The following is a 12,018-nucleotide window of genomic DNA, read 5'->3' on the forward strand; positions in this document are numbered from 1 at the left end:
TCAAAAAGCTTTATTCAAAGACTATTTGACTGCTAATGGACATTGTTTCTAAATTTTTCAGATGTATCCATCTATTTGACTGACATGATGAAAATCTCGTTTACATAATTGAATATATTTGTACTGGCAATGATAATACGTTTAGTCAAACATCAATAACTTAATTATAAATAGAATGTTAAACGATCATTCATGTAAAAGACCCACTTTATAACGAAACTTTGTATGACTCTAAGTGTACAGCAGAGCAATATGATGTTGGCATATTAATTCATTAAAATAATAAATCGATAACTTTATTTATCAATAAAGGCAAATCTAAGATAACGTTTGAGCTTTAATATTCAGTGTCGATAAACCCACTAGAATTCTTGTAATTCTCAACCATCACTTTTTCAAGAAAACAAATTTACGTAATAAGACGTGCTTTTTGTTATCATATGCGATGTCCGAAATCCGATACTGATGAACAGTGTGCTATATGCTAACCCCCCTCAACTGACTACTTGATTGAGTACACAATAGTGAGCGAGAATGTGTATTGGGTTACCGGATGAATTGCACAAATACTCATTCATATATGTACCACTCTTTCCTCAAAAAATCGACCCATTGACCCAATTAACTGCACTTGATCTTTAGGTGACTTTTGATTCCCATCGACTGACCCTTTTGCTACTTCTGATTGGCTCTCCATACTACTTTTAATGCCAGACCTCACTGAACCAACAAATATGTTGTAATCTATTTAAATACAAACTAGATGTTGTTATTTGATTTCTATTATCTGTCCCACAACTTTATTATTACCTAGATACTTGAAATTACTCAAGAAACGTTCTGTTAGTGTTGTGCCTTTTGAGCTAATAAAAGCAAAGCTTTTATTGTAACTCAGGACAACATTATCACATACTTCATCATAGGTACTAATGATTATCTACAAAACCTCATAAAAGTACTATTCGTTTGATATTGAAATGCACTAAAGAGTTTCTATAAATTGAAATGGACTAAACTGTGATATTTCTAGTAACTTTTTATATAAAATTTACTGTAACTGTGGTGTGTTCTACATATACTGACGTAAGTAGTATATGACGTTACTCGTGAACAGAAGGTCTGGCAGCAGAGAGACAAGAGAATCGAACAGTAAAGAATGAGAACAGAATGCAATTTGTATGAAAATGCAGGAAAAATGAAGTCTGAGTCATTATGAGACAATTGATGGACAATTTGCAAATTACGTATTTACTATTTGATTGTTAGATTTTATTAACAAGTCCTGTAATGTTGAGTCAAATACATTCGATTATCCCCACTGGCGTTCTGTTCACTATATAACCACTATAGCGTATCAACATAATCTAACTCCCTTTACACTGGTGTTCTAAGAACCAATCCCTAATTATACAACGTTAGAAAAACTAATCTTTAGACTGAAACTGATTCTCATTAATTTCTTTTCCTTTTTAATATTACTAACCTTCTGTTAATTCTATGCTAACATAATACTTTTTAAATCTAAATTTTGTTTAAACTAACAGAGTGGTGAATGTACAATAGAAAATTTAAATGAATTATCCTCTCTTGGATTTACTGTTAGTCCAACAAAGGTAAGTATTTTATTACTTTAACAGTAAAATCATTAACAATAATTAATTCATTAATTAACACTCTTGAATAATTTTTATATATTCTGAATAAAAACTAGTTTTACATGAAAATTATTTTGGGTTATAAAGGTCAATTTGGTATTGATCATAAATTATTATTATTCTCTGAAGAAGTGGCTTACACTAAGTCACGAAACGTCAGAAAATCTAATTTTTCTATTCATTGGGATATTACAAATATATTACTTTTATTTATTTTAAGTCAAGTATTTATACTTGATTGATACTGTTTCAATAATCAATTTATTAATTTACTATGATTATTTACAGTATTTTTTTTCTTTATAAGATCTAAATATTATATCAATGAAATTAAGAAATTTCAGCATCTATTCCATAACTGTAGTTTTCCGTATACATAATTTAATGAATAGTAAATAATTATTTTGTTACATGTTGAGTATTGCTATGTCTTCTTGTAAGAATTAGTGACCAGTGGAGTTCAACTGGGTCTATTGTGAGATAGTAACTCATTGAAGACAATGATGGATTAGTTAAAGTTAGATGCCAGCTCAGTGGTCTAGAGGTTAAGCGTTCGCACGCGAGACCGATGGGTCCTGAATTCAAATCCCGTGAGGCGGGATCGTGGATGCGCACTGTTGAAGAGTCGTACATTAGGACGAAACGGTCGTCCAGTGCTTTCAGGTTTCCCATGGTGATCTAGTTTCAATTGACTCATAATCTCAACTATTGAAATTCTAAGAATTTCTTAGAAGGTTTTAATTACTCATTCACTTTGACTTTATTTTTTCATTTTCTAAATTGTTTCTCATACAGCTGATTTTAGAACCAGGAACTGAACAACCAATTATATTCACTTGGACTCCTAATCCAGACGTGAGGGTACGTTTACAATAGCTATGACTGTTACGTATTATGACTGGTTTCAACATTGACTAGATTTATGCTTCCATATAATTTCTTTGTCCAGATTATACGTTTTTTTGGAGTAAACAGTATCCGTTTCGTGATGAAATACTTATAGCATTATACTTGGATTAAATGCGAGGTTACAAATCTTCATCCTGTATATATATATCATGCTGGATACAGTTTAGTTTAACTAATGAATAGCTATCATTATGAAGTTAAAGCTTGTTGCTCTGTTTGCCTGTAAAGTCAAAAATTATCAACTGTCAAAGCCAGTTACTCATTAGAGAATAGATTATTCTTGATCAAGTAATAGATTGAATCTTTAAGTTATATTATTATGGAAATGTACTTTTTAATGAGATTAATTTGTTACATTTAGCCATAATTTTCCCTCTTTCACCGATTTTAATCTGTAAGCTAGGAATACAAATCTAAAATACACTACTTGATAGTTTTGATCATAGTATGCAAATGGAAATCATAAGGTACTTTAATCCCTGTTAATGTTTTGAAACAATGAAAATACTCGGTAGATAAATAACTGAATATTATGATTCAATTCTCTTTAACTTTTAACTTTCCATTTGATTCAGTTCTTGAAAACTGTCTTTTTATAATAATAACTATTCCAAAGTAGAATAGCCATCACAATAGTATGTTTTATTAAAATAAACAAGCTTAAAACAGTACAGATATAATAAATGAAAAATGGAGTCTTCTGTTGATTCTAGATTCTTTGTAATACGATGGGAACCCATTTAAGAAAATCATTTGTTTGGCCGAGATATTCTAAAGGTACTCACAACATGCTATCATATTTTTTCGACAAATAAGTTAACAGGTATTTCCATAATGTTTAAAAGTGGCAAGCAATATGTATAAGTGCTTACATGGACATCCATTCGTGTTAAGATACAAGTTAGTTCTTATGCCTGGAAGCTATTTCCCTGAACTTCACTAAACGGTATTACATCGTTCATATGAAATACACTATTTACCATTAGATACTCATCTTGTACATGTAGAATGAATGTATCATTACATAAATACTTAGTTGAATACATAGTATAGATATCATCCACTCAGTAAAAAGTACCTACTTCTTTATATTAACAAGCGTCGTACCTCTAAAAAATATTTAGCACCCCTTTTTCAAGTTCTCATTGTTTTACTCATAAACATTTCTCTCCTGTTTTCGGGTTGTTTAGACTGGATCGAATGTGAAGTCAATTGCTATAATCCAGCTTCGATCTGATGTGACTATAAATCATCAAGTCTTGTTGAGAGGTGTTTTGTGAAATCATCTACAATTACTCAGCATTGTCAAACACATTAACTAATAAGCATACTTTTCATACTCTTATAACTTTTTAAAAATCTTTTTATTTCAACTACAACATATTGAGATAGAGCAAGAATATGTTATTGATTAAATTTTGATTTCTTTTTATTTTCTTATAAAGTAATTTCATTAAATCCTCACCATAAGATTTGCTCTAAATCAAAATTCCCAATCATAACTTAACAAAACTGTAGTTTTGTGGGTAATCGTACACCTTATAATTCAGAAAGTTGAAATAACCATTTCTAACCATCTAAGATCTTTTTCTAATGGGAACAAAGCTTTAGATCCCTGTAACTTTTAGCACCCATTGATTTTAACAAAGACACCACATAGTGTAGGTGATAAGAAGTTGGTGTTGATGTACTTAATCCCATGGTAGAAAATTCTAAATAGTGTCTTTAATTATGAGGACCCTTGAAAATCTTGAAAAGTTCAATATCAAAAGTAACGGGAAGCTTTCTGTGATTGAAAATTCATAGTCATTAGAGATACATGACATAAAAAAACTTTAAAATGAAAATGTATCTGTCGACTGTAGTAATTAAATAACAGAATATAAGAAGTGTCAGTTCTAATATTATGAATACTAAAGAATTCTCCATATTTTATCAAATATAAATCATTTATTTCAATTTGATACAAGCTATATTACGAAATGATAGTTGTAAAGAACATAGGACAACTTTTTCGTCTTAGTCTTAGACACCTTGACAACATACATCCACCATGTACAGAGAATTGATTTCGCAACACCTAGGTCTCGTTGCACTTGAGTAGTAATCAGGATCTGTTTTAGTGCACAATAATAAATGCTAAATTTATCAACTTGAAGTTCAAAAAAATTAGTACTTTCGTGAGTACCAATTTTAAACAATTTTTTGAATCTATAATAATTAACTTAAAAATGTAAAATAGTCTAACAATCTAAGAAAATTTCTTTAAAAATCTTTATAGAATATTGTCATGATAATTAATATAAGAAATCCATATGGATTATAACAAATGAAATGAGAGTTAAGAATAATGCAAAGTATATATATATATATATATATATATATATATATATATATATATATATATATATGAGATATTTATTCAAACAATCATTGAAGCATAAGTTCACTAGTTGTAATATATATTATATAATTATGAATCTAGAACTATATAGCCTGATAACGAAGTTATTGAGTGAATTATTCACAAAAAGACTCTTTAGTTTTTGAATATACGATAAGCATTAAATTTAAATTTGGTGGGATTCGTTTTATTGTATTTCGAAGAAAATCATGTAATAAGATTATATCACCTGAAATGATTTTTGTTTTAATCATAGAATCATCATTATAAATAAACGTTACTTACTCTGAAAGGTTTCAATTAATGTTCATTTATTCAAGTATTTATTTTTTGCATGCTTTTAAACAATTTCTTCAGTAGAAATTCAAATTCATTCAATCAAATGTAAATAAAATTATTATGTTTCTTTTTTTGGGGGGGGGGGTTCGTTAACAACAATAAGTTTCAATGTAATGTTTAAATTATACAATTTTATTATATAAATAAGTTTATGGTATTCTGCGATCATTTTCATGATACCATTCAGAAGAAGTTTGAATACGTTTCTCTAAATCATGTTCTGTTGAATTTAATCCATTTGTAATTTCAGATTCTACATTATTAATTTTTGTTAATTTTTCATTGCATTGTTTAGTAGTATTTTGACAACAATGATTAAAATGATTATCATTTGTAGATATGTGTTCTTTTTCACTAGCTAAAATCAATTTCTTCTTGAGATTTAATATATAACATATGAGACCTAAGAGAATAGCCCTTATTGACACTAAAATTGCCATACTAATAAAAAATCCACCATATCCAAATCCATCAATAATTGCACCAGAGAATAATGGTGCTAACAACATACCAATACCGGCAATCATTTTTGTCATAGGAAATGCAATCGATCCATGAACCATCATTATCTCTTCTGATGTAGCATATAGAAATGTATTGCCTACACCAACAGTAGCACCAGTAAATCCAGCCAGTACATAAACAACATTTAAATCTTCATATGTATTTTGCATAATAACCAAAAATAAAGCTGCAAATAGTGCTCCAATAAAGTAGGCGACTGCTAAATAACCTCGTATACGATCACCAATTAAAGCTCCAAGTGTAAATACGACTGATTCTCCTATACCAAAGTATAAATTAACTCGGGCACCCAATACCAGTTGATCATTTAATGCCTGACTTACATAAGCTGTCATGTTCATTAGTAAACCATATATTACGAGATTATGAAGTAAGCGTTCAAATCCCCAGACGAACACCTGCGGATTATTTTTCAAATGTTCAACTGAGCAAAAAGCCCATCCACGTCCATCACTGGCTTTCGGAGAATTACGTAGCAATAAAGGATCCTTTCGTAAGGCTTTGTTCATGGTATTTTCTTCAAAAGAATCAGAAAGCTCCAGAATAGCTTGGTTATATTCAAATATATCACGCGAAATAAAAACAATCCCGGCTAAAGATGTCACGAGTAAGAAAAGTAATCCACTTAGTTGAAATGCCACTTGCCAACCGTAGCTTTGTATTAAGTTTGAATACAATGGACCAAATATTAGTACACCATAAGGTCCACCGGAAACAAATGCAGTTGCTAAAACATGAAATCGATGAGATCTGTCAAAATACTCTTCTGTTACAAGACTTGTCCCACATAAAATAAGTGTAGATCCAAGGCCATGTATTAGTGTATGAGTCAGGAATAGATACCCTGGACTAGGCACCACTGCTGATGTCATACAACTTATAAAAATCAATAAACCGGCTAGAAGCATGGTACATCTATATGGTCGATTCCATCGAATTATTGCTGTTGTAGCGAAAGGCATTAAAAAGAATCCAACTGCAGCATAACTGTCACCAACCCAATTCAATTCCGTCATGCTCGTGTCATTATAAGCTTTGTGTAGAGCAGCAACAAATATTCCGAATGCCCTTCTTTTTCCTCCTATGCAAACAACATTCAGTGCAGCAACCAACAAAACCAACCATCCTAAATGACGCCATCCATATAGTTTTACACGGGCTTGTGAAAACTTCGCATAAATTGTGTGAAATATGCTTCGAGTTAATTGAGATGTTGCTTCTTCTTTTGTCATAGCAAATGTTATAAATCTTCACAACGTATTTTAGTTGTATTACTTTCTTTCTCTTTTGATATTTGTTTTATACTCCTGATGTTTTTCCTTATAAACTCTGTATGTCATTATAGTGGTACGTGTCTGTCTTGTTTATTCCACCCCTCTATCTTGTTATTATTCTGTCTAACCCTACTAGTGATTCCAACTAAAATGTTTTAGCGAATTTCAGTCACTCATTATATACTTGAGAAATAAAGTTTAGGATAGAAGAAAACAAAAATTTTCCTATAGTTTACATAACTCCGATATCAAATATATACAACTGATCACACAGACAAATACTCAGATTAATATATTTACAATACGAAACATTTCGACTAGTTCAATTTTTAAAATCAAAATTATAATGGCAGGAAGCACAAGATACTTAATGGATTAAGATTAAATTAATGTATTGTTATTGCGCTGATTAAAAAGTGATTTGGCTTTGGAAGAACACGAGAAGTTGCTGTGAATAACTGAATACATTCGTCTCTGTTGGAACTGTTGACTACTTTTACTGAACCACTTTGTTCATGTTGATAATATTGTGTTATTACTAGATATTTCTGTTTCGTTGGAAATTACTGAACATTATACTTCGGTTAACTGTAGAACCTGTTTTGGGATGTTCTCATCAAGAAGAAACAAGTCAGTCCGAGTTAAGTTGGTTGACAAAAAGAATGAACTTAAAGATTTCCTTCCTCTTGCACAGCAAATCACTTCTAATACACCCTTATTTCACGGTTCTGAAGTTAATAATGTCAGTAAATATAACAGTATTGGTTGTACTAGGTCTCGGCAAAATAACTAACATAGTGCAAAAAACCATACTAGAAATAGTGGTAAGTATAGTTAGAATAAAAACACTTGAAGATTAAATGTTCATCTTGAATTAAAATCATTTAAGATCCTTCATAGCAAGGGCAAAGTTAAGCCAGCATTGTCCCCGACGGTTATAGGGAGTGACTACCGGAAAGCAGAAATTAGGTATTTCGATGCAGAACCGAGGTCCTATTGGATATTCGTGTGTTCAGTTTTAATATTTGTGGTTTTGACAACGAATGATGATGAGCAATAAATACCATATCTCTCCCATTACTATAAAGGTAAAATCAAGATGGCTATTGAAAATCAACTACAGTTATAGTTATCTGCAATGTATCGTAGAAACTGCAAAATTTTTAAGCGGCGCATAGGAAAAGCTCGTAAGACTACTATAGACCCATTACTGTAATCCAAAACAGTCGCATTTAAGCAGTTTAATAGAGATGTGATTTGTGTACTGATTTATAGTGTACGAGCTGATACTATGTTAAGCCCATATAATTTTTTCCAGCCTCTAGACAAATCTATTCATTGTTCTCAAGCCTGTCAATTATTCGCTTGTTAATTCTGTTTTTATGTTGTGGTATTTAGTGCATTTCGTATCTTACGCACCATATGTCTGTGACTTACATTGGTCGACTATAAATATCGATTCACGCTTGGCTAAAGTGAGCTGGCTCACTTGACTGCACTGCGCGTCGTTTAGCTTTGCTCCCTTCTCTTAGCTTTCTTTGCTCCGTTTCTCCGGCCGTTTGTTTGAATCAACGATTGTACGAAATATACGTATTAAAACATTTGTAGCGGTAAATAAGTCCCCAAAATAAATATCTCTGTAAGTTTTCGACATTGAATGCTGATCACATTGGTTTTAATGGACTCACCTAGCTGAAGGCGCTCGGTCATGTATCCGCACCAGATCACAAGTGGGAACACCGTGTTCAACAACCCTTGCAATCGCTAGCCAGATTAGATCAGACGATTCTCGATATATTGATAGCCTATCAAATATATATTACGTACGTCAAGTTTGTTCCAGACGTCAGACGTTTCCTAACTGTGCCCTCAGAGCAAATTTCTGAAGAAGAAAAAAAGAGAAATAGAGGAGTAGCAAGGCAATTGGATATGAACGCCAAACGTTGCTTAACATAGTGTAGTAGGACGGACAGAGGTATAATAAATTAAAATAAATTCATATTGTCTCTTGTTAGAGTGAAATGAAGTCAGAGGCTCCATATTAGAGAATGTGGCAATAAAGAACAATGAGTTGTGTCGTTTAACAAGTTGGAGTAAGCTCACATGAAGGAAGGGAAGTCAAGGTTGGTACAAGGAAAGCGGTTTATTAGAAGGGAGTGTGTATATAGAGGGTGAAGTGTTAAGAATACTAATGACTATATGTTTTATCATCTAACATCTTTCTTTTATTCTTTGTCCATCCGATGCCAGCCACACAATCCTAGTGCAAAAGCCCGAGTTAAAATTTTATAGGTTGCCTTAATAGAATAGCTAGTCCAGCATAAAATTGGGAACATGAGTCTGAATGGTGAGCTCAGGAAGACAATCAATATCACATATTGACTGTCTTATTCTCAATCATAAAGAGCCTGATACATAAGAAATGTTCTGCCTCACGAATATGGGTGGATTGAAGTAATCGCGCTCACCATCAATGCTTGCCGGTCAGAAACTCCATCCTCCCTCCTTTTGTGATGTTAGGCTTGTAGCGGTAAATAAATCCCCAAAATAAATAGCTCTACGTTTTCGACATTGGATGCTGACCATATGTTTTAGTGGACTCATCTAGCTGAAGGCGCTCAGTCATGCTTCCGCACCAGATCACGTGTGGTAACGCCGTGCTCAACATCAACCGCAATCGCTAGCCAGATTAGATCAGAGAATTCCGATATATTGGTTATCGCCAAATACACTCTTCCGATCTCCTCGACTCTGTCTTTTGATTTCTCTGGGTGGGAACGAAATATATTAGGTGTTACTGGTAAAAGCGTTGTCAAACACTGAATACCTGTGACATCATCATTGGTGAGACCGACGTGATCTGGTACACCTAATTGCAACAGTGAGTCTGTTCCTTTTTGGGATTTTTATATATCATTGCCTTATTTTTTATTTTTTTAAACATTGTGATTTTTTTTCGTGTTTTTTCTTGGATATATATATGTATTTTCCCCTCGTTCATTATCGTACTTCATACTTCATCATGACTGAACAGACACCTAAAGTACTCAAGCTTAAGACTTTGTCCCCACCTTCGTTTCAACTGATGCCTTTCTGGCCCGACAACATCGAAGCCTGGTTTTGCTACGCAGAAGCCGACTTCTCCGAGCACGGCGTGATCGACACACGTGCACAATTCCTCGCAGTGGTCAAGGCACTACCGCGCGAATTCAACAGGTACGTAACACCTAGTATGTTTACTAGTGATGTTTCCGATCCTTACGAAATATTAAAACGCTCGATTCTTAAACGAGGAGACCTAACCGATCGACAAAGGTTAGATCAACTCTTCAATAACATCGACCTGCAACACGGTTCTGCGACGGACATGTTGCAACGGATGAGAGAGGTAATAGGCCCAAGAACTTTCGACGAAGGTCTATTCAAACAACTCTTCTTGTCAAAACTTCCCCAACAGGTGCAAGCAGTTCTGGTCTCATTTCAGAACAACACCTTAGACGAGCTAGCTGCATCTGCCGACCGCATTTTAGAAATTACGAAACCTTCTACTACCGAGGTATTTTCAGTCAAAGAAAAACCTCAAACGACTCGGGATGACATAACCGAGTTATGTCATACACTCACGCGTTGTCTTAATCTTCGTACCGACCGTAAGAGATCGCGCGCTCCACGTAGAAGCATTTCACGTAAGCGATCTGTCTCTAGACCACGAGAGACAGATAACTCCGACTGGTGCTGGTATCATAACCAGTATGGAAAGTTTTCCAGAAATTGCAGAAAACCCTGCAATTTTCACAACACGAAACCGAATGACTCGATAAACAACTCGGGAAACTTCCAAGCCGGCACGCGTTGACGGCAACCGTAGCCGGCGAACATAACCGTCTGTTATACGTCACAGATGTGATAATGAAAGTTCGCTACCCCGTCGATACTGGCGCAGAAGTTAGCGTTCTCCCAGCAAATCCTAACGACCGACTTCACGAATCGGCCCTAAACTTACAGGCGGCAAACGGAAAACCGATCGCTACGTATGGCAAAAGGTACGTTTACCTTAACGTGGGTTTACGCAAACCCATTCACTGGATCTTCGTTGTTGCAGATATTTCTATGCCAATCATTGGTATGGATCTCCTACAACACCATAATCTGGTCATCGATACGCGCAAACGGAGGCTAGTAGACGGAAACACTAATTTGTCCGTTTGCGTAACTTCTTTTACTGGTTGTAGAGTATCCCCAGTCACAGTTAAACATATGATAGACCCACTCTATCAACCACTACTCGATAAGTACCCTGGGATACAACAAACTCAACCGAAACTACCGTGTGTAACCAGCAACGTTACACATCACATCACGACTACAGGACCACCTGTGTTCTCTAAAGCACGACGACTAGCTCCTGAAAAGCTAAGGTTAGCGAAAAACGAGTTCGACCATATGATAGACTTAGGAATCATACGACCGTCAAGTAGCCCATATGCATCTCCGTTGCACATGGTCCCTAAAAAGGACAGCAACGATTGGCGTTCAACTGGTGACTATCGGCGATTGAACGCGAAAACCATTCCCGATCGTTACCCGTTGCCTCACATTCACGATTTGACAGCTACCTTGAAAGGTACAACTGTCTTTACGAAAATCGACTTGGTTAAAGCGTATAACCAAATCCCTATGGCTACTGACGACATACCGAAAACAGCTATCATAACTCCCTTCGGACTCTATGAATTTTTGCGAATACCTTTCGGTCTAAGGAACACTGCTCAAACATTCCAAAGATTCATGGACGACGTTTTTCGAGTTCTCAACTTCGTACATGCGTATGTTGATGACTGTCTAATCGCAAGTCCGGACAGAGAAACACATCTCAAGCATCTGGATCTTGTTTTCGAACGACTACAAAAAC

The 12,018-nt window shown here is 34.3% G+C and overlaps 2 protein-coding genes across 2 annotated transcripts in view; one reads left to right on the forward strand and one right to left on the reverse strand.

The window, feature by feature from the left end:
• Positions 1-4,007, forward strand: part of MS3_00001822 (uncharacterized protein) — a 56,202-nt gene extending 52,195 nt beyond the window's left edge. Inside the window, exons 21-23 of the mRNA XM_051209322.1 lie at positions 1,545-1,613; positions 2,451-2,516; positions 3,755-4,007. Coding sequence (XP_051074765.1) covers positions 1,545-1,613; positions 2,451-2,516; positions 3,755-3,844 — 225 coding nt within the window. The 3' untranslated portion in view covers positions 3,845-4,007. The remainder of the gene's footprint in view (positions 1-1,544; positions 1,614-2,450; positions 2,517-3,754) is intronic.
• Positions 1-12,018, reverse strand: part of MS3_00001823 (uncharacterized protein) — a 46,896-nt gene that overhangs the window by 31,240 nt on the left and 3,638 nt on the right. Inside the window, exon 3 of the mRNA XM_051209323.1 lies at positions 5,254-8,988. Coding sequence (XP_051074766.1) covers positions 5,457-7,064 — 1,608 coding nt within the window. The 5' untranslated portion in view covers positions 7,065-8,988 and the 3' untranslated portion in view covers positions 5,254-5,456. The remainder of the gene's footprint in view (positions 1-5,253; positions 8,989-12,018) is intronic.

This window comes from Schistosoma haematobium, chromosome 1, assembly GCF_000699445.3.
Source record: "Schistosoma haematobium chromosome 1, whole genome shotgun sequence".
In the NCBI taxonomy this organism is placed as follows: Eukaryota; Metazoa; Platyhelminthes; class Trematoda; order Strigeidida; family Schistosomatidae; genus Schistosoma; species Schistosoma haematobium.